We start from the raw sequence: 23,210 nt of genomic DNA, 5'->3' as shown, positions 1-23,210 counted from the left end.
AAATGCAAAAATACATGTACCGTATTTAAATTGTTTTAAAAAAGTTAACATTTGCTTTTTTTCATATCTGAACATTGTCTTTTTAATAACTGCAGTGTTTAAACTATCTGATAGGTGATTCTCACTACTGTGCTTCTCGTAAAGCTTTCAGCAGAGCAGGCTGCCTGAACAGAGTATATGGACGTTGCTCTATTATTCTGGTCTGAGCCATAAATCTCTGACTGAGATAAAAGCTGCTGGATATGGTAAAAACATAACATGCGGACAATAGTCTGTGCCACAAGTAAAATATTATATATATGTTACCAGTCCATAAATGTCACCATGTCAAACAGATTGTCAACAACTCTTGGAAAGAAATTAATGTCACTATTGGAGGACATGAAGAGCCATTGGAAATATTGGAAACATTTGGGTATTCTATAAATGCAGTGGGAAGGTTGATTGATTGTTGTCAACTGCTCCATAGATTCAGTCAGACTATTGGGTAAAATGAGGTAAAGCTGCACAAAGTATAAAATTCTGCAAAAGCTGTGTCGGCAACATTATGCATATGAAGCATAAACAGCCCCCAGTCTGCCTTGTGAACACACAAACATCATGGAGTCATTTTTGCACTAGCCTTTAACATTCTATTCATATGGTTACTGCTCAGTTTCTCTTTTAAGAGGATACCGTTTTTTAAACGCTCCCCTTCACTCAGATTATAGCAAACAACAAGATTATTCACCATACCTATGCAGATGACACGCAGCTTTACATCATAATTTAACACAATGGTGATTAAACCATCAGAGCATTGGCTAGATGCATAGAACAGATCAATGTGTGGATGTGCCATACTTTTCTCAAATTGAACAAAAACAAAACTGAAGTAATGATATTTGTAGCAAAGGAGGACAGATCCAGAGTTAGCTCACAGCTTCAGCTACTACAGCTAGAAACTACTGATTATGGCCGAAATCTTGGTGTCATGATGTTAAGAGTTGTCGAAGCTAAACTTCGTGCTGTGAAAATGTGAATACCATGCTATTAAGACTGACATCGCTCACCAAGGCAGGTGACCCGTGCCCCAAAAGCTTAGAGGGTAATACATTTTAATTACACCCCTGATAGTGGAGATCAAGCATAAATATATATATATATATATATATATATTTTTTTTTTTTTTTTTTTTTGAGAAAAACGGGGTTCTGATTAAAAAAATATAGTATTTATATATCGATCATTTGGACTTAAAATTAGTCAACTAGGTCTGTGTTAAAAAGATAAAATGTGAATAGAGTTTCGTATTCATTCTAAGGATTGAATTATATAACCAAAGATACATTCTAAAAATATGCATTTTCCACTGTCCTTACAGTTGTCTACTATATTTACTTTTATTAATTTGCAGTTGAATGCTGACATAATTGTAGTATCAATACGTTGTAATTCAAGAAAAAGCTAGGAAAAAGATTTCAATACCACCAATCGAATTTGAGATTGGGCCGCATTAGATTGAAAAGAAAACAATTCTAAAACTTGAAAAATCAAATTGAATTGAATAAAATGATGAAATTTAAATCTATACCCAGCCAAAATGTAAACAATGTTAATAAAAATGTCCAGCAACTCTAAGTGGAAATATGTGTCGTAAGCTTGCCTTATTCAGAATAACCAGAATGTAAATTAGAGATGCGCCAGATATGATTTTTGGAGCCCAGCTCCAATCACCAATCACCAAAATCAGTATCTACTTTACTGCAAATCACTGATCATTGCATCAAATCCATAATTTCTTCAACTGCTGTCTCATTTACATTGACATTGTATTATTAGTTATGAAAATTATTAAGAAGAATGCTGACAAATGATAAAGCTGGGAATACTCTTAAAAAAGCTATTTTAATTTAGCGCTAGAAGGACTGTTTCGTCGTCCTACTTCCAGCACAGACATCAAACAGTAGGCACCTTCCCTCCCCTATTCCCTGCTTCAACGCTCTGTCAATCCATTAGGCTTCCCTGATCCCCCGCTGTCCTTCTTCCACCTCCGCCAGTTAACCACTAGAGGCCAGCCTCAGCTACTCGTAGCCTCGACCTGCCCTAGGACTGTGTTTCTCTGGCAGACTTAGCCAGACTTCCACTGTGCTCCTCAGCTCTCTCCGTGGCTGATCACATGAAAATTGGCCAATTTCCAAGCAAGTCTTAATATGTCCACATAAATGTAGCTAATCAACAGAGTCAAAGCAGCATCATTTAACAATGTGAAATGTATAAATAGTGGTTAGGTAGGAAGCTGAACAGTTGGGCAAAATTAATGGATGGAAAGGGGGTTTGGCTAAGCAGTATACATACTTACAGGATCATTTTGTCATCATGTTCTATCCACATCACATAACCTATACACACTATATATGAACCTGATGCCTGGTTCCTTAGGTATACAGTTACTCACCCAATAAAGGCAACATTTTAAACTCTCCCTCAGCCACTCGGCTACATTTTGGAAAAGAACCAGACATCTGAGAACCTTAATCCACTGTTCTTACAAAAACAAGCATTGCATCACCTTAGGTCAAAAGTGGAAAGTGGTAAGAATCGGGTTTGTACAGGTTCGTATTTACAGGGTGCAAGAGGAGGAGGGGGTGGGGCAACCACCACAAAGTTTTCACTCTGGCAAAGATTTAATCTTTCAGAAAGAGCTTATGATTAAACATAGTTATTTAATAGTTACACCAGGATGCCAAGCACACACACACCAGAACATACTTTGGTTGCAACACCTTATGTGATATTAACTCGTGCTAAATGAAGCCTGCTTATGCAACGGTGTCAAAAGAAAACAAATAGAAAACAATAAACAGTTCTTAACATGCCTGGATTATTTTTACTGACATGGAAGTGGAGCTAAGGATTCTGGCATCAAGCAAGGTGCAATGAACTGTGCTTTGGTCCCCCAGCAGGATTGGGTTAATGGTGTCATGACATCAGTGAGGGAGTATTAACAGGTTATAAGCCCGGACTAACCAGTGCTGAATGACCACTGGCTGACGCAAGACTTGATGGAATGCTGCCTACAGCATGACCTGGAGCTGGTATGCCCCTAGTAGAGGCTAAGAAGAGTTTGTAAATGTTTGGTTTCCTGGGACTTTTTACGTACTAATATACAAACTAATATACAGAGTTAGAGTCTGAAATCAAGGGTATGAATGTCTGAAATGAAGGCAAGCTGAGTAAAGGTTGTATAATTACTTGCAACTGGCGCACTCATCAGCATTCTGGCAGCCGACAGTCTTGGAGAGTTCATGCCCCATCATGCCTGTGCTTACTTAGCAAGGACTTGAAATAGCAGAACAGTGAAAGAAATCACAGCTGTATCAGTTAGTTGCCATATGCATAGTGATATGACCGCATCACACTATTTAAAATAAAAAAAAACAGAAAATAATCTACTGGAAAACACACCCACAACCCATTTTAGGCTATGTAGAAGAGTTAAGACGGTATAAATGTGTCAAACCAAACAAAACAGATCTCTATATATCTGACCTCTTTAGTGGACATGGCATCTTTGAAATAACAGTGTGTTTAAGCTCTGCTGGCCGGTAACAAAAAACTGGAATTGACTTTTCATCAGGTCTTTAAGTAGTATATTCAAAGTAAATGTTTACCCAAATTGGAAGTTGATATTTTCAGTTCTATAAAAAACAAGTTCTGCTTTCAGCATAAGAGTATTCCAAAAAGAATTTACAAATACCTATAAATAACTATTAGAAGGAAAAAAACTCCATGAGCCATATGATAGTCTACTTTAGCAGTGCATGTACTTTAAGCTGTTTAGGGGGTTTATCTAGTTGAAGTTACCAGTTTTTGAACTCGGTATCCCGAAATCCTAAACAGTGGACTTATGTGAGTCCATAAATCCTGGAAGAGCTAATGAGGGAAATAAGAATGCCACATCCCCTGATGCTAACAGGTTAGGTATTATTCAAAATCTGGTAAGGACACACAGATAAATGCTATTCTGTGGGGGTTTTTTTTGTTTTTTTTTTTGTTTAATGTAGTTTTGATTAAAATATTTAGATCAAACCTGTTGACTAAAAGGAATATTTGCATTTTTTTTTTTTGCAAATTCCTAGTGATTACCCCAGTTTAGCACACCCATCTATACTTGCCAAGACAAAACATTTTGATAGATAGGCAGCTTCTTGCAAAGACACTACACATAACAAATAAAGTTAGAGTATATTATCAAGAACCAGCTGATTTGTTGGGATGCTAACACAGAAAGGTGGATCATTTAGTGATGACTAGGGCTGTGTCTGAATGTCCACCCTAACCACTGTATAGGGCACTATATAGTTATGCCCTTTTAAATGAGTGTCCAAAAGTCTTGTGGATGAAAAAGTAGTAGAAATTTCCCACATTGCACCTTAAAAAGTAGTGATCATCCACGGTCACTAGATGAGCAGATATATCCCGGAATGCTTTGAGTGGCGAACTCTCCTCGCAAAGCATTATGGGATTTGCTGTCACCGTGGCCCACCGTCGTTACCCGACAGTGGCAACTGATAACAAAGATGGCGCAGGCATTGCACGGGGGAGGCGGAGTTACGTGACCAACGAGCAAAAAGTAGTGATCATTTGTCCGAACGGTCCGTTAACTGGGTTCACTATAAAGTCCACTAAATAGTCCCTGCTCTATATAGTGATTGAGGGATTTAGGGGTTTGGGCGGAAGTTTAGACACAGCCTAGGATTCATGTCTTCTGGTCTCATTTCTAACTTAACACAGTTTCTTAGTTTAACATAATATAAACCAATAACTACATTAATGTTGTTATAAGATTTACCACTATGAGCTTTTGAAGCAGACCGTAAAGAAAGAACAGTAAAGGTTAAGGCATGATATTATGTACTATTTGTGGTGCCAAATACTTCACTGTTACTAAATAGTATAAAGCCATGCTTTGGTTTTTCTTACATACAATGTTATGTATGTATATATAAAAAAAGAGAAAATATATGTATGTATTAGGGATGGGACGATTTATGAAAACCGTCTGAACCGTTCGGTTCGACTGTCTCGGTTCGATTCGCGTGTGTTTCGTTCGGTTCATGCGCTGCTCCTTTTTCTCATAGGCGAAGCGTTTACACTCCAGAGCAGAAGGTGGCGGTACTGCGACCAAAGCCAACCACCAGTAGTAAACAAGAAGAAAAAGCGAAGCAGCTTAGCCGGGTGTAGCAAGGGAAAAATCAGTTGTTGTGGAGAATTGTGTCGGAATGGCGAGTGGGAAAGAACAGGAGGTGGAAGACGCGCCAGCAGCACTTTATAGGTCTGCTGTATGGGAGCACTTTGCATTTAGAGTGACCTACGGTGACGGCGGAAAGAAAGTTGTGGATAAAAGTGCAACAGCGTGCAAGCATTGTGCAACATGTTTTGTTTATGCTAACAGCAACATGTCATGCTAACCCCGAAATCCCTCATACTCTGTCAGCAACCCCCGCTGCGCTCCAGACCGGCTGCTCAAAGCAAAGCCTACAGCCCCCACTGTGGCTCCCGTCCGCTCTGCTCTGAGTCCCTTGGAGATGGTAGAGAGCATGAGCCAGATGATTAAATTAAAAGCAGCAAAACATACGGAAATGATCCAGGGTTTCCACGGCTCATTTAAAATCATTACAATCCATTATTTTTTGGGGGATTTTTTCATTAATTTCATTAATTTTTATGGGATTTCCGTGTAACAATCAACATATACTGAATCGAACCGAACCGAAAACCGTGACTACGAAATCGTGAATCGAACCGAACCGTGGATTTTTTGAACCGTTCCACCCCTAGAATGTATTGTGTTGAATTGGTACAAGGATCGCCTCAGTTATGTGTAAAATTTATCCCAAGATATGGAAATTTAAGGTTTGCTTCTGAAAAAATATTACAAAATATTTTGCACAGAAAAGTTTGAATTTTTAAACAATGCTTGACCACAAAATCCAATATGTGCAATAAGTCTGCCTTGAGCTAAAAGATTGATTTTTATCTAAGTTAGTTATGCGTTATGCTTAAAGTCAATTTTAAACATACAGAAACACCTACCTATACACACACACACATATATATATATATATATATATATATATATATATATATATATATACACACACACACACACGTATGGGGTTTTTTGAAGCCTCACTGGGGTCACTTAAATGAAAGGACCATTAGCTATAATGAAACTTGCAGTTATCAGATGGTGTGTCACTACAAATTAAGCACAGCACATTTTCCTAAATTTTGGACGCTTGATTTAAATTAAAAAGATTTAAAAATGACATGTTCTTTTAATATTATTGTTTGTTTCTTTGTTTCTCCTTTTGTTGCTGGATTGTGATTTTAAACATGTGCATTCACATGCTGTGCTTAACGCAGCATGGTACAATTGCTGCATTTTGCTTCATAAAATAAAGCAAAATGTATATCTGGAAAATGTTTAAAAAGACATAAACGCAAAAGTCTTAGAATGTCCCTCTCTATTGGGAGTGATCTATGAACTAACTTTACTGGAACCAGACTTTACTCAATACCGACCTTCTGGAACCATCCCACAAACCTCATGGGGGTCCCAGCACAAACACTGCACTGAAGTGTCCCTGGGAAAACGCCTCTTTCACCCCCCCTGCTCAAACCTGAAGCAAAAGCCGCTTAAACATTAAAAGAGAGATAAGGGGAGGATAGTGAAACTCCCATAGAACTGAGATGTAGAAGCAGGGAGCTTGCAGGGTGGGGTGGGGATCTGGCCGCGCGGCATGGCTCTCCACAACCCCACTGGATGGGTCACTATCTACTCAAGTATAAACAATGCAAGAATCAACTGGAATCGAAACCTTGTTTCCACAGAAACACTGGATCACAGCAGAGGCGCGTGAAAAGAGGAGTGGAAAAAGCGCACGAGATCCCCAGCAGCTTCAAGACACCGGGACAGCCTGAGGAGTCTCCAGTGGAAGATTCCCACTGACGAGGACACCACAGCTTCTCCGAGGAACCGACCTGCTTAAAAGTTCAATGACCGCTAGCTGGCTGATGTCACAGAGGAAGCGGGCAGAGCCTTTACGCAAAGTGCGCGCGTGCCTTCCCAAAACAGCATGTGTCATTCAACTTTTACTCACGTTTGTTTTCCTGCATCCATCCATCCACACGAAAACAAACAAACACCAAACATCATAATAAAAGTGTTTGTCCGGTATCGTGCGCTCACCTTAAAGATAAATCAGATCAGGACGGTTCCGATCCTCGTGGGACGAAAGGGGGGGGGACACTACAGCACTGGATCAGGCCACGTTGGTCAACATTCCCAGACTGGACAGATAGACAGGAGCAGTGGTAGGAGGAGGAGGAGAAAGTAGGAGGAGGAAGGAGAGAGAGCAATAGTAGCAGAAACTCATCTCCTGCAGCCTATGGAGGAGGACACACTCACCCCAAACATACAGGAGCACAAACAACTCCGCCCACTGTTTCCCAGACTGCGCCCACATGAAATGCTTCATTAAAGAGGCGTTCAGGTCTCACAGGAAATTAGGATGGTGGCTTGTTTTTCCTCTCTTTTAGGTATTTCATTGTCATTAAAATTTGAACAAAACATTTAATGAAATAATAACCAATAGCAAGTTTAGAAAGTTGCACCTTTTATTTTTTTGTTCGTATTTTTAAAAAGTGCTATAACACACATAGAAAAGTTTTCATACTGTGTGTTGATTTGTATTAGTTGGTTTTGTCTATATTGAACCACAAATTCTGATGTTTTATTTGGTGGGTTTTCATTTAGTTCATTTAATTTTAGCAATTTGTAGAAAAATAGATACATGGTTTTGGTTTTCTCTTTTTTACAGATAAAAATCTGAAGAGTGGCCATGTTGGTACTGGTAACTCTGGAAGAGCTGCAGTGATCAGCAGCTTAGCTGGAAGACAAGCAGTCTAATTAAGGTCAAAGTTTAATACTGATCATATATAGTTACCTTTGTATATTATTATGATGAAAGTTAAGCTTTGAACAAACTTAACTTCATTAGAACCCTAATGACACCAAAAAAAAATATTTCCGTTTATTCACACTAGTTAAAACTAAATTTAAAAATAAAAACTTAAATCACTAAACTGGCCTCCTGGTGTTTTGATTAGGCTTCCATTTTAATGTTTTGTGAGACAATGTCACCATCTGTTGTCTCTTTTTTCCTTTTAACTATGCTTCTTGTAGAGCCCTTCTGTCATTTTTTAAAGTAGTTTATGTAGAATAGAATAGAATAGAAAATCCCTTTATTGTTCCACAATGGGGAAATTCTGATGTTTACAGCAGCAAAAAGATTATAGAAAAAAGTGTAACACAAATATGGACCTTAGAAAAATGTATAAAATTAAAATATTAGTGATAGATTAAAAGATAAATAATAAAACACTGTACTGTAAAGTGTTTTAACAATATAAATATGGTCCAATGCCAGCTTGTCGAATATATTAAAACAAATAAAAAATAAAAATAACAATAAAAACACTCTGAGAGTAAAAGAAACAAATTTTTTATTTTTTTGGTAAAACATAACTTTAGAGGCATCCATGCTGACACTGGCACTCACATTTTTTAGTTTATAAACCTAAATATAATTGTTAAGTAGGCTTATTAACTTTTTAACTTTACATTTTAACTTTTCAATTAGCTTTTTCCCTTTTTTTGATGTGTTAACTTTTTTTTCAACTTAATTTACAGTAGGTAATATATCATTCTAGGGCTCATCTAATTGGTCGAATGCCAAAAAAAGATGTACAGCCATGTAGCAGTGTCTTTGCTGCATGGCTGGATATAGATCTTGTGCTTCTAGACCTCACTGAGGGATGGGAGGGACTCCATTTGTAAGGGGTGTGTGAGTGATCAAAAAAGGTAACTTGCCCTGTAAAGGGTTAAAGCTATATTCATCTTTTGTAGTAGTTGTGAAAATGATTATTAACCATTTTGTTACAAATGATGATAAATAGCTTTTTAGGACTGAAACAGGGAATGGAGGTGATAGGGAAATGATTGTGCTGTAGTTCAGATGTTCAAGGCTTGGAACACGCTCCAGTTTTGATTAAAGTCGTGTTCTGACAAGCACAATCTTTGATAAAAAACACGTTTTGCCATGGGGTGTGTAAATTGCACAACAGGGGGTCAAAACTCATTTCACCATTTCAATCTTACAACTGTAGTCTTTGTATAACTCCAAGCCTTGAGGCATTGCATAAGACTTTGGAGCAGTTACTGTAAAATATGACATCAGAGGTGAATAACCAGCTTGTGTTTGGTTATTTAGCTCTTGTGGGTTTTTTCATTTTAAATGTATTCTGTCAACTCAAAAGGGGAGCCTTACTGAATGAAACTGAATATTACGTCTCTAAAGAAATGTTTTTTCTCACTAAAACCCCAAATATATGTCTTTGGATTATTTGGTCATCAACCAAAATAAAAGAGTACATAATTATAAAGTGGAAAGAAGATGATGATTCTCTTTCGACTTTTTCATGTGTAAATTCTGTTTCTTACAAAGCATCTTGGTCTGTTGCCTAAAATCTAAAAAAAGAAATACACTAAGGCCTACACAGTGAAATATGTAAAAGTTGTCTAAGGAGATATTTTGGAAAGGCAAGACAATATATGGATGGACTCAGGTAAGTTCCTCCTCAGGCTGAAAGCACATCAAGAATAACTGAGCATTGGCTTCATATTTCATGCTCAGTGGAAACTTTCAGATTTGGAGCCTGAATGTAGAAGTACAAAACCTGAAGGTGTCCTCTGTGTATACAAACACTAAAGGATAGACTGTGTGTCGTCTAACATAGCTGGATTCAGATGTTTATATATAATGTATAATATAAGCTGTTGTTATCTTCACAGTATGACTTTAAATCAGACTGATCTTTGAACTATTTTGTGTCGGACAGATTTAATGGATAAATTATATTCGCTTAATGCCAGAGAAACGTCGGAATTGTTCCTACATTTCTTGAAACATTTTTTTCATTTTATTTCTGAAGCTTGCTTAGATTTTTCTTATGCTTCTAGTACATCATATTTCTCCAAAACATTGACTGCATACGTATGAACTCACTTAGTAAATGATTTGACGGCACGCTTTAATTCATTGTCCATTTTGAGCCCTATTTATTCCCAAGCTTTACTTTTCCTGACTGATGGTTTTAATATGGCTTTTCCATATTAGCAAACGCTCTCTCTTCATGATGACGCCATCTCTACCTAGGCTACATCAATACTTTCTTTTTCAAAACACCCTCATAACTTAGTGGTGTACCCCTTGTTCCATATTTGAGGTTGTAGTCTCATGTTTGCAATGTCAGTCAGTCATTGTCACTAAACTAATTTAAAATGAAGATATTGCCCATTTGCACACCTTAATTTGACCTCTATGTTGTTCTTGTATCACAGTCTCCTCTTCTCTGACTTTTTTCTGCTCATGGCTCTTCTCCATGTGTCATTCCATGATGGATTTAATGACGGCATTCTGATTTAGTCAGAAAAGACCTCGGAAATTATTGTTTAAACAGACGACTGTAGCAGATTGCTGGTATTTCACATTTTTAAATATGGAGAAATCCAGTAATCTGATATCCTGGGTGATTACTTTTGATCTTCCCATATTCACTTAATGAACTAGTTTTTGGAGGTGTCTTAAATTAAGAGTAGAATAAAGATACCATAGGCTGCACAGAGGAGCAGTGGGTAGTGCTGTTATCTTGCAGGACTGGGTTCAATTCCCGAGGTATTTCTGCTTGGAGTTTGCATGTTCTCCCTGAGCGTGAGTGGGTTCTCTCCGGGTACTCCAGCTTTCTCCCACAGTCCAAAAACATGACTGTTAGGTTGATTGGCTTCTCTAAATTCTCCTTAGGTGTGTGTCTGTGTGTGAATGTTTGTTTGTCCTGTGTGTCTCTGTGTTGCCCTGCAATAGACTGTCCAGGGTGTACCCCGCCTCTCACCCATTGACAGCTGGAGATAGGCACCAGCACCCCTCGCAACCCCAGCAGGGAGAAGTGTGACGGAAAATTGATGGATAAAGATACCTTTATTTTCCCCACAGTGGGAAATTCAGGTCATCCAGTTATGCTTCCCGTTATCTCAAGCTTACAGAGCCCTGATATCATCATCTGGGCTTTCCCAAATTGCAAAAAAAAAAAATCTTGCATTAAAACTTTTGATTAGAAAAAAGGATTAAATTTATCTATTAAAAAAAAGAAATTAAAATCTTATTTTTGAGCATTTAGCTGATAGAAATCATTTTGGCAGAGAGGAGTAGGAACAGTGGCTAACATTCCAGGAATCAGGAAGCCAGGGTCTTTTCTTCAAAAGTAATTTTGTATGACCGCAGAATGATGAATCAGGGCCATGAGCTGCTGCTCGGAATAGCAGCTCATCTGTGGTGTGGCTAAAAATTTAGATTTCATAACAACAGTGGGATGACCACAGTCAGTGCTGAAAAAGGCTCTAACACAAATTTATTCTGTAGAAGCTTTATAACACAGAAGACAGCTCATTTAGTTTGACTCTTTGCACAAGAAACTCTCATGAAACTTTTCTTTTTCTTGATTACAAAATTATTTATTGAATCAACAATGTAGGTAAACAAAAATAGCTGTGCAAATCCCAACAAGGAAAACAAACAATAGCTTATAAAACATTCACTCCATTAGTGGTATAAATCTATGAAATGCTCTTACTTTTAGACAAAAAAAAAGAAATCTTTGTGCAGGAAAGAAAACAATAGCTTATAAAACAATCTATTAGTGATATAAATCAAATCTACAAAAATGTTTCCATTTTACACAAAAAAGAGGGAAAATGCACCATCGTGCACAAGCCTAGATTAAACCATCAAACAGTATTTAAACCAGAGTTGAACAAATCTCTATAAAACTCTCCCCTTTATCTCCCTTTAGAAAATACAGCAGAAATGAACTGTACCTGAATCTATCATCATTCTAAGGCGATAGATCATTAATAAAGGATTAATAAACGATCGTGTTTATAGGAAGTCATGGTTTCCCTATAATATCACTTGGAAGAGCGCAGGAAAAAAAAAAGATAAAGCTAAAATCCAAGGTCATTCGCAGCTTTTCTGGAGCAGCTGCTTCATATGATTTAAAATATAAGATGACTAGATGAATCATTAATAGTGCCCTTAAAAACACATATATACACAAATCAAGAGTTCTTTTAACAACACAAATTAATCAAAAGGCTTGAACATAACATAAGGAACACCAGCCAAAATGCTTGCAAATGAACAAAATAGGTTTACAGGCACCAGCAGGTTATATTTAGTGAACTTTACATCAGATCCTAAAATTGTTGAGGGAGGCAGTAAGGATCATATAAAAAAGCCTATGCATATCTAATCATTGTTCCTTAAACTGAAGATATTATAGAAATAATCTTCATTTGAAAAAATATTAAATACTCAAAATCAGGAAACCTCATCAAACAGTTATTGCACTCATTCTAGAATTTATGAAGCATTCACCATACACCGGTATAACACTGATTTAGCAGCTGTTTAAGGCATCCGTAGGTTACGCCCGCTCAGGCAGACAAAAAAAAAAAGAAGAAAAGAACAAAAATTAAGTTAAAGTTTTACGTCCCGTTAGGTTTTCTTTCATTGGCACATTTTGCACAATGTTCTACAAGAATGGATGCGAGTATAAATGGCGAGATAAACTTGTGACGGTATAACACTGGAGACCAGTTTCCAAAACGTTGATCCATCTCATAGTGTAGCTATTCTAACTGAACATGTGTCACCTTTGACCCTTTCCCCCGACTGCTGCAAATGCTACAAACAGACGAATCATTCGCTCAATAACATCTCCACTTTACTTTTTAAATTTACAAGTGATTGATATAAGCATAAGGCATCAGATGTTCTATCCAGTCTGACCAGAGAACGTGAAATAGGAAATAATTTATTTAGCCATTGTAGTGCAAAACCTCATCTAGAATATGCAGTGATTCAGTTCAGGCACGCTTTAAAAGCATGTTTTAATATATAAAGAAAAAAAAAATTAAATAATGCAATGAAAATTTCTGCTAGATTCCTTGTTGCTGTGATTTGGGTGTCTCCAGCTCAATGTTGAATGGTTCCCAGTCTGCCGTTCACTTGGACAGTCTTCTTAGGGGAAGACACCTATTTGAGGAAATTAAAACATGTCACTTTTGATTTACAACACTGTGGGTTAGACTGCTCCTTCAAAGTATTCATATCTCTTTTATTTATTTTTTTCAAATTTGATTATGTAGAAAGCTTCTGTGGGTCAATAATACCAAAGTGGGAAGTTGGAGGGAGTCAAATACAAGGCAAATCTGGTAAATCTGGACATGAATGCACATCAGTTTTTTATTTATTTTTTTTGCATTTTTAGAAAACAAATGTTTAAATTACGTGCAGTATAGTCCAGGGACTTTACAATGAGGTGCTAGTTTAAAGTAAAAAGTTGAATTGATATGAACACTTTGAAGAAGAAAAGACAACACAAATACTTTGGACATACTTTTTCACACATACTGAGAAAATATTTCTGATTTAAAATCTGAAATGCATCCAGTTTCATTCGTTTTTAATTGGGCTCAAGCATTCTTTCAACTCAGCATGTTTTACTCTGGCTGTTCCTTTTTATTACATCTGCAAATGAATGCAGCTTTTACCGAAATGAGAAATGTTAACGTCTTAGGCTTCAAGAAGACAATTCTGTATAAATATAAATCCAAATGTACTCCTTCACAGTACGTAATTTAAAAAGTGTCAATCTAAAGCGTAACAGAGCTTGACTATTTATTACCTTTCTCAATCGCTCAGCACCAGATCCAGAACGAATAGCCTCCAGCAGAGCCTCCCTGGCCAGGGCAGGATTCATAGAGGCGTTGGCATTTAAATGACCCACAGTGTTAGCTTTACCCTGGGGAAATACGGGAGGGGGTGGATGTGGAGGTGCACTAATAGGTGGAGGTGGTGGTGGAGAAAGTGGTGAAGATCTGGTCAAATATGGAGGGGTTTCTGTTTTCCCCTCCCCTGAGCTCTCTTTCCTGAACCGCTCAACCTCACTGGCAGCCTTAGATTTTGTCTGTGAACAAAAAAGCAACAGTTATTTATCTTTGGAGCTAAATCATGAGATGAATTTCAGCTAAGATTACTTGATTATACTGGACATCTTCTTGCATTTCAGTCAGTTTAGCAGTTCTATCATATACATTTGAAATATAATTTACTCTTGTTGTCACTTTTGTCTAGAAGCCAAAGCTTTTGAGCTCTAATCCAAGGAGTCAGCATTTCCAAAATGTTACTGCATTAAGGATGGATTGTAAGGCGTTAACTTAGAGTCTCATTTACAGCATTTTTATACAATTGACATTTAAAATCCTCTAAAAACTTAGCTCTGCTTTTTGTTATCATGTCAGGCGCTTCCTGAGCAAGATCTGCATCCGCTTTTTGCTTTGACATTTCAAACCGTAATTACTTCATCATTATTTTGTTGACTGAATCTGTTGCTTTTTATTTTGCCATTGGGAGTAAATAAGGCTGCAGCTGCTCCCTGTCTGTCTGCTACTATGCAGGTAAGATTAGAGTAGGCTTGCTAATACCTTACTGGTTATGATCTTATGCACCAGGTATTGCTGTTTTGGAGCAAGGGGACATCTTTGTCTTAAGGTTTCAACCACAATGATAAATGTTAGGAGCAAAATGAATATCAATTCACAGAAAAGGATGTACAGTAAACAGTGAGAGATTAGACTAAGCTCTACAAATGAATACTGAGTGCGTTCCTGATCAGAGCATGCCATTTCCAAAAGAATCAAAACAAACAAACACGATATGTTTTAAACTGAGATGAAAAAAAGAAATTTTGCCTTACTTTCCTTTTCTTAAATATAACAGTTACTTCAAAACATCTTCTGTTTCATAAGCTGTATAGATTTAAAAAATAGTCCGCTCTTTTGCGGTCTGCAGGCAGACTGAAAGAAAGAGCATAAACGACCTCGGCTTGTTTTACCTTTTTCAGTCTGTTGACGTTTGGACATCTAAGGGCAGATAGAAGAGCAGATCTTTCATCGCTTTCATCGGCACATGGTATTTTCTTCTCATTACTGGTGGTAGTGGAGATCTAGTAATGCAGAAAAAACATCATTAAATAATTGCCATTGTGATCAGTCTGTGGATTTCTTCCAACCAGGTATCCATCCATTTAAAGGCCAGAACACACCGGATCCGATTCTGTGTCCAATCTCACAGAAAATCGTGTCAGATGATGTCGCGGTACACAAAGCGCAATTTATCATTCTTCTCGAAAAAGAAAAAAAAATTTAATTAGGAGGAGAAAAAAAATTGAGTAATATAGTATAATATAGCAAAATAGTGATCCTCTTCGAGCCAAAAAAACAACTTAACGAGGGGAAGACAGAGCAGGTAAGTGCAGAATATCTCTCTCAAAAAAACTTCGATAAACGTTCTGGCTCTCTCTTGGAGAATTGCCTCTCATTGCCTCAGTCACCATATAAACCATCCCACAGCGTTTATTGCAGTGTTTTTCTTTTTCGTTAGTTTTTAATATATATACATTCTCTATCTGTTTTTTTAAACTGCTGCACAGACTAGTTAAGTGGGGCTTTGTTTTATAGAATGTGAACGTTTTTATTTTTTATAACTTATCATAATCTGTCCAAGTCAAATGTGGGGAAATTGTTTTAATTAGCGTATATCAAAGACAGAAGTAAAAAAAAATAATAAAATCTGAGCAGATCTGCCAACCCTGCCTAGTCATTGCCTTCCTGTAAGCAGTGAGTGCGACATGCAAAAAAAAAAAAAGGGAAATGAAAAAGTCGTACGCAGCCGGTGTGTTCTGGCCTTAATAAAGTGTCAGCTGGATCTCACCTTCCTCAGCCTCTCCTTGCCTCCACCTGTCTGGATTGCCTCCATCAGGCTGCTGTGCAGGGACGTCTCTTTCTCAACAGATCTACAGATGACTGGTTTGAACTTTTTAACGGGTCCAAACACTGTCACTCCTTCAATAGACCCAGGCGCGTCAGTGCTGTCTGACACTATAGCTGATGACGGCAGTTTAATTTCCTTCAAATCATCCTTTTCCTGCAAAATGAAGATGTGTTTTTAATGAAACATATTAACTTTCTTTTGACAAGATAGAAGTATTTGTGATTAAAACCTACACTTATCTGTTGTTGTAGTTTGATCTTTGGGGCTATGGGTGGTTTAAAAGATGGCTGGGGAGAGGTGCTTTTTGCTGGGCTGGAGATTTGACGTTGAATGTGTTTCACGTAATCACTGCTGTTGCTAATTACGTGTATTTGGGGGGATCCATTGTAGCGACTGTCATTCTTCTTGTCTGTTTTTTGTTCAGCTGTATCCAAACCTTCTTTCTTCTTCAATGTGTTGTTTTTAAATCTCTCCCTGTTTATTTTCACCTCTACAGAATCTCTTTGACTTTCTGACATGTACTCTGGGAAGCTCATGGACCTCTGAGGACAGGAAACAGTGACTGTGCCAGTAGAGTCATTCTCGGTAATATCTGTCAAAGATAGCTGGGAGGATTGGAAATGAGTCAGTGATTTCTGGAAACCTGCAGCCTTCTCTGTCCTTGATGTCTCAGACGAGTCAGTGATTTTTGGGATTCTGCTCGGTTTAGCTGAGGTTTTGGGCGTGTATTTAGCTAGGGCAGATGCTACGTACTGGCTGGAGGTCCGCCTGGATGGTTTGACAAAGTTCAGTTGCTGTTTCCTGTCTGACTGTAAGGGAGGGGGAAGGGAAGGTGTGTTACTTGGCCTCTGTACGTTGTTGGACCCTGAAATCTTGCTCTTCACCTCATTGCGCTCTCTGTTTAAACTCGCATCTTTCATGACTTGTTTATGATCTTCTTTCATCTCTACTTTTGTTTGAACCACTGTTGTTAGTTTAGCAACGTCGCTTGTTGCTGTTTTCTGGCTTTCCGTGTTGCTAGTCTTTGACTTGCCTTCCAGGCAAGCAGCAGAGGCATTGCTGCTGACATCTGTGCTTTCAAACCGTTGTCTTTGAGTCAACACATGTTCTTGCCTGATGTTAGAGGTCCAAAATTCTTTGGCATATTCACAAACAGGGTTAGTGTTTTCAATCTCTGATTTAGACGACTGTGTAGATTTCAGGTAAGGGAGGCCTGCTCCCACCATGTTCCCTTGATCGTCAATTTTAATGGCAAAATTACTTCCTTTCGCGGCCGGCTGTGTCTCAGCGACGTACGTGATGGAGGGTTTTGGAGGGACCACGGTGAAGGTTTTCATCCCAAAACGTGATGGGACATTGTGTTTGATTTTACCATGCGAAGGACTAAAACCAGAGCTGATCTGGTTTACTTTCTGCATCGCTTCATCCCTTTCAGGAGAAACTGATCTCTGAATCTTTGCTGGAAGCTCCGATTTTTTCTGCTTAAAGAAATGAGTGTCGTATTTCACAGGATCAGCTGAGACTATAGGAGGCTTACTGCTTTTCTGCAGATCAGCACTGGTTCTCCTAGACAGTCTTTGGGTATCCTCTTTCCCAGCGGTGGTATCAGCAATCCTTTTCTCTTTCATTTTTATTTCATGCGCTTTTTTTTCTTTTTTAACACCTTTGGTTTTGATCTCCTGTGGTGCGCTCGACTCCTTGGGGAGATCTGAACTAGCACTACCTGTTTTGTAACCAAAAGCAGCTGTATAAGCATTGTTATTTTTGTTCTGCTTCTCCTCATTAGAGCGATGACTGAAGTCTTGTCCTGTAAATCAAACACAGTTAAGACATTTGATGTAGGGTTTAGACACTGGCACATTGTCTTTTTGTTTGTTTTCTTCTACCTTCGCTCTTAGTCGACTCGGTCTTGGTCAACGACTTGACTTCATATTCATCAAAATCCCGTTCATATTCCTCCAGTACCTCATCTATGGCAGTGACTGGCACATCCATGTCCACTACAGACACAGGGACCTCACTGCTGTCTGTAGACTTCCTATCAGGGCTCTCTCTGACAGAGGTGATGTCAGAATGGTCTGAAAAAGGAACAGATTAAACATTTTATTAGCTAATGCTAAAAATTTACTTTTAAACCTTATTTTAAACAGAATTTCTGGATTTGGCTAACCTGCTAGGCTCAGTATTAAACACATAAATTGATTCTTGCAAAAATATTTACACCCTAAAAACTTCATAAATGCTTTTGTATTCTGCTCCCTTTTCTTTAAAGCCCCTATATAACTTCAGAAGTTGTGTTAATAGTGAATATAAATCAGATTTGTGTCTTAAAACCAAATTATAATTTTTCTCACAGTGCTTGTAATAAAACATTAACAAATAACCAGAGTCAACATGCCCAGTGAACACATCATTTAGGTTTTCCCATAGTAAAACATGGCAGGGCACCATCATCCTGTGGTTATTCTTTTATTCAGAACAAGGATGCAAATAAGTGTTTATTATGAAGGTGAATTGAGCTAATTGTAGGGTAATGGAACAAAACCTTTACAAGAGCTAAAAACATGAGAAAGACCTTAAAATTACAGTCGGAATAAAAGAATTTGATCAAAGTAGATTCCTATTTTACAATGGGCCATTCAAGTCCATGTCTGGGTGAAAATAGAAAATCTGGGGCACAACTAAAAAACATAAGTTCACATGCACTCAACACCCAGTACAGATGAGCTCTTTTACAAAAAAAGAACTATAGGCACATATTTCTCTCTGAATTTGAATAGCTTCGTGAGTTACATTGCATCCACTGTTAATAACAGCTGCAGTCTTTGACAGTGTTGCACCGATACCGATACCAGTATCGGATACCAGTATCGGGTGGGACCCCGATCCAACACTAAAATGGTGGTATCTGTATCGGCGAGTACCAACAGCACAGCGATGCATTTTGAGAGCCAAAAGTTTATTTAACTATTGCCACCCATTCCAGGTGGGCAAGTTCTACTGGATTTACTTTGTATTAGTCTTTTTCCTACTTCACAAAGGTAGGAAGCAGCTTGACAAAGCCATGATGGCAATTATTTTACACCCAAGTAGTATGCAGTTCTTTATATATCAACACACACACCATTTTCAAACAGATGGTATCAGGTATTGGTATCGGGGCCAAAAAATGGCATCGGCGCAACACTAGTTTTTGATTCAAGGTGGCTGAGTATTAATGCATTTCAAAATTAGCTAAATTTTTTAACATCATGCAAATATTCCTCCCATTTAAAAAATGATGAATTACTTTGGATCACTCCATTAAAACCAAACAACCAAAATAATATACTAAAGTGCACCCTTGTAACTTGATCAAATAAAAGTGCTTTAAACTCTTACTGTAACTGGACTGTAGCTTCCTGATGTCCTCCTTCTCATCTGCAAGGCCTGCATCTGCCAAAGTCTGATGAAGCTGGACTGTGAGCTCAGAGTCGTCCTTAAAGCCGTTAAGGGGTTGTGGGTTAGGACCTCGAAGATTGTGCCTAACAAAGTATACAATTATATATAACATGCACATCAAAGAGTTCAACCTCTGTCATACAACAACACGCTGCATCATTAAGCAAAGAAAATACTGCTTTATCTTTATGTTACTGTGATATTCAACACTTTTCCAGGCACTAGCCTAGCTGTAAAAATGTAAATAACAAGAATAGTTCAGTGGGTGAAGAAAGAAAAACAGGTGCTTTGCTTCATTTCTGAGGTCCTACTACTTTATTGAAGTAGCTTCTTCCAGTTTTCTGTAAAGGGTTCAAATGATCGATTTCCTAAATTAGTGTCACATTAGCCGTAACAAATTGTAAAATGAGGGCCAAATCAAATAAACAGCTGTTGTTAAGGAGTCTTGGATCGTACCCTCTGTTCTTCAGTGATTCAGAGAAAATAGTGTTATAATTTCCTGGAATAGTAAGAGGCCAACAACATGAGCCTGGGCCCTGGATTCATAACCTTTCTGGTGTTTTTTTTGTTTTTGTTTGAGAGCATCATTCCAAAACCCTTGGTCTGGGCATGCTACCATACGCACTGCAAGATGAAAAAAAAAAAAAACATTTAGAGCGAAATGTGCCTTCCGAAAAGACCTTTGAATAGGAGCCTGAAACCATAACCATGAAAGTCCAGTTGAGCAAGCCAGCTTTGGCCCCAGATCAAGTCATCAATATGATGGACCTGGATTTACTTCAGTAGAATTCTGGAAACAAGTTAGCCAAAATTCACCACTTACAATGAAAAGATAAATCAAGGAAATTCTTTGACAGTGCTCAAGAACTCTTAATTCATCATTGGCAGTTGTTATATTAATAACAGAGTTTATATTTTTAGCAAAAACTATTACTGCTCTAGGTTTTTCTCTTGCTTTTGTTCTCCAATGTCATTAAAGGAATAACCTTTTTCACGTCCGCAGCAGACACCTCTTCTTCTATCTTTATTTCGGTGACAGCTATACCACTCCAGAAAACTGTGAGATATTTATTTTTCCTTCTTTTTTTTAAAGCATTATTTTTATTTTTATAGCATCATTTGTGGTATTTGTGAGATTTAGCGCCAGTTGGTGGGGACTAGGGATGTCCCATATTAATATTGATTTTATTCATAAAAAATGTATATTGGTGTCAAGATCTGCCCTGATAATTGACATTAATTATTCACTTCATTCACCTGCCTAACTCTGCCTGGTTCCTAATTATCATTTATCTCATCCACCTGCTCGTTCTGCTTTATATTCGGCTTAGCCCAGCTATAGGGGCCAGATGATCTTAGTTATTCATGTATGTTTGTTTTGTCAGTTTTAGTTATTCCTGAGCTCAGGTTCCCGTCCCCGGAGGTTTTGAGTGTTTGTCTTGTCTCCTGATCGTGTCATGGCTCCTAGGTGGGAGTACAGTTTTAAGTCCCATCAGCCTTGCTCCCAGGTGGAGACCAGTTTAAAGTTCTGCAGTAATCCCGGCACCATGTCTTGACTCTGTCTCTCAACTGCTGAGCCTTCCTGTCTGCATCTGTGCGTTTCTGTCTGAGCTTGTTGCTTGAACTCTGAACCTGCCTGATCCTGCCGGATCTGTTTTTCCTGACCTGGGTCGGATTCCTTCCTGCTCACTGAGGTGGCTGCATCAGGGACACTCCAGGCGGCTCTGCGCCAAAGCTCGTTTGGCAGTCCATCGGCTGGATCCTGCCTTCCTTGTTGATGATGGACTGAACTTTTTAACCAGGTAAGTGACTCACACAGATAATCATCTCTCGACAGATGATCGTGGTCACTTACCTGTGTTTCTCCCTCGGTTGTTTTCATGCCTTTTGGTGTTGACTTTTGTTCTTTGTTTTAGTGATATTACTTGATCAAGCCTTTTCTAACATATGCCGAAAAGTAAATGTATTATATCATTTAGATTTATTTTTTGTACAATACATTTCTGTAGGGAAAAAAATATAGTATATACTGTATAAGCTACTCCTGGTAGGTATTTGTTATCACTTTTTGTATTTAAGACTTTTTATTGTTTGCATATGTACGATAGGTAGAGATGTTCTGCAACTTCCTTCCCTCATTTTTCCACCCACTGCAATGGTTTTAAGATTTATAAAATAATGCTAACATTGCCCACTTTGGGGTGTTTCAGTTGTACTTGTCTAATTTGGTATAGACTGTCTTGCTCTAGCTTCCACTAGCCGCCTTGCATTTGGTATTTATCAACAGACCATATTGTTTGCTTAGAATTTGATAACACAGCCTCACAACGAAAATCTTGAAGCAAGATTTTACTTTTTTCTTTACCTGTTGTTTCCTGCCCAGGTAGTATTTTCTTCCTCGCTGTCACTTGAAACCTCCCTTAAGTTTCTTCTCTCTCCTCTTTCTCCACTCAGTATTTCTGATAAACTCCCATGTGGGGAGGTGGTTTGGGTATCAGAGGGGGAACTAACAATGCCCGAGTCCTCAGCCTCCGTAGCACCTTCAGGTGATGTATAACCCTGGTCGGGAAGGCTGCTGCCAAAGCTGTTGCTGTCTAGAGAAAGAGTCTCAGCTTCAGGTGCTGGCGTTTCTTGTTTCTTGAAGATGGATGAAGTTTTCCTGGAATGAAGCCAGGCTGGAATAGAATAGGAGGAAAATATTTGTATGATTATAGAGTTTTAACAAACCATTTCAGATGTTAGCCTTAGTCAAGAAAATAAAAAAAACTTCATCAATTTTTAGAAGATTCAGTATCACCAAGACAGGGGACACAATCGCCATGCTAAAGGTTAGACACAAAAGGAAACAATGCAAATGCTCAGGTTCATAAATAAAACAAGTAGCCTGGTTTAATATGGGCTCCACAGTGGAGCAGCGGATAGCACTACTGGATTGCAGCAAGAAGGTTCTGGTTTCGATTACCAGCCCGGGGTCTTTCTGCATAGAGTTTGCATGTTCTCCCTGAGCATGCATGGGTTCTCTCCAGGTACTCCGGCTTCCTCCCACAATACAAAAACATGACTGTTAGATTAACTGGCTTCTCTAAATTGCCCTTAGGTGTGTGTGTGTGTGTGTGTGTGTGAATAGTTGTTTTTCCTATTTGTCTCTGTGTTGCCCTGAGATGGACTAGCCACCCTTTCCAGGCTGCACCCTGCCTCTCACCCTTTGATAGCTGGAGATATGCACCAGAATCCCTCGCAACCCCAGCAGGGATAAATGTGACAGAAAATGGATGGATGAATGGCCTGATTATTTTTAAGAGTTTAACAAACAAGGAGTAAAAAATGAAATAAAAAAAAGGGATGCAGAAAAGTTTAGCTAAAACATGAGAGGATCAGAAAGTTAATTTTACTGGACTAAGGTTTCACATTTATCCTGATAAAACACACGCAATGCAGAAAGCAAAGGAGAAATTCACTAAACATGTTTTGGGCACACACTCCTTGTGGTTTAAGAAAATGTGTTGTATGTGCAGACTGATTTACTGTATACAAAATATTTTTATTATATTTCTAACATAGTTCTCTCGGTTTTGCCTCATAGCCTCTCTCTTCAGCACACTCTTTCACTAGCCTGTTCTGTGGCTTCTGGGAAACTTATTTAAAGTCACTGATCTTATTGAACTGAAGAGCAAGTGAATAAAAAAATAAATGCTGTGTTTGGCTTCCTGCAGTTAAACCTGAACATGGGGTCGAAATTAATGCAACCTTGTTTCTAGTGACCTGTATAGG

The 23,210-nt window shown here is 38.2% G+C and overlaps 2 protein-coding genes across 7 annotated transcripts in view; both read right to left on the bottom strand.

Moving 5' to 3' along the window:
• grb10b (growth factor receptor-bound protein 10b) overlaps positions 1-7,285 on the bottom strand; it is a 79,521-nt gene extending 72,236 nt beyond the window's left edge. For both annotated transcript variants that reach the window (XM_038275850.1, XM_038275851.1), the window contains exon 1: positions 7,238-7,285. The gene's annotated coding sequence lies outside the window, so the exon portion shown is untranslated. The remainder of the gene's footprint in view (positions 1-7,237) is intronic.
• Positions 7,286-11,834: 4,549 nt separating this feature from the next.
• Positions 11,835-23,210, bottom strand: part of cobl (cordon-bleu WH2 repeat protein) — a 70,928-nt gene continuing 59,552 nt past the window's right edge. For all 5 annotated transcript variants that reach the window (XM_038275857.1, XM_038275860.1, XM_038275856.1 and 2 more), the window contains 8 exons: positions 21,805-22,114; positions 19,380-19,522; positions 17,885-18,076; positions 16,232-17,805; positions 15,939-16,151; positions 15,061-15,171; positions 13,852-14,133; positions 11,835-13,199 (listed from right to left, as the gene is read on the bottom strand). In XM_038275857.1, coding sequence (XP_038131785.1) covers positions 13,140-13,199; positions 13,852-14,133; positions 15,061-15,171; positions 15,939-16,151; positions 16,232-17,805; positions 17,885-18,076; positions 19,380-19,522; positions 21,805-22,114 — 2,885 coding nt within the window. In that variant the 3' untranslated portion in view covers positions 11,835-13,139. The remainder of the gene's footprint in view (positions 13,200-13,851; positions 14,134-15,060; positions 15,172-15,938; positions 16,152-16,231; positions 17,806-17,884; positions 18,077-19,379; positions 19,523-21,804; positions 22,115-23,210) is intronic.

The sequence above is a fragment of the Cyprinodon tularosa genome, unplaced genomic scaffold (genome assembly GCF_016077235.1).
Source record: "Cyprinodon tularosa strain WSP-4 unplaced genomic scaffold, ASM1607723v1 ctg98, whole genome shotgun sequence".
Lineage (NCBI taxonomy): Eukaryota > Metazoa > Chordata > Actinopteri > Cyprinodontiformes > Cyprinodontidae > Cyprinodon > Cyprinodon tularosa.
Note: the sequence above shows the minus strand (reverse complement) of the source record. Positions and strands in the feature narration are given on the sequence as shown.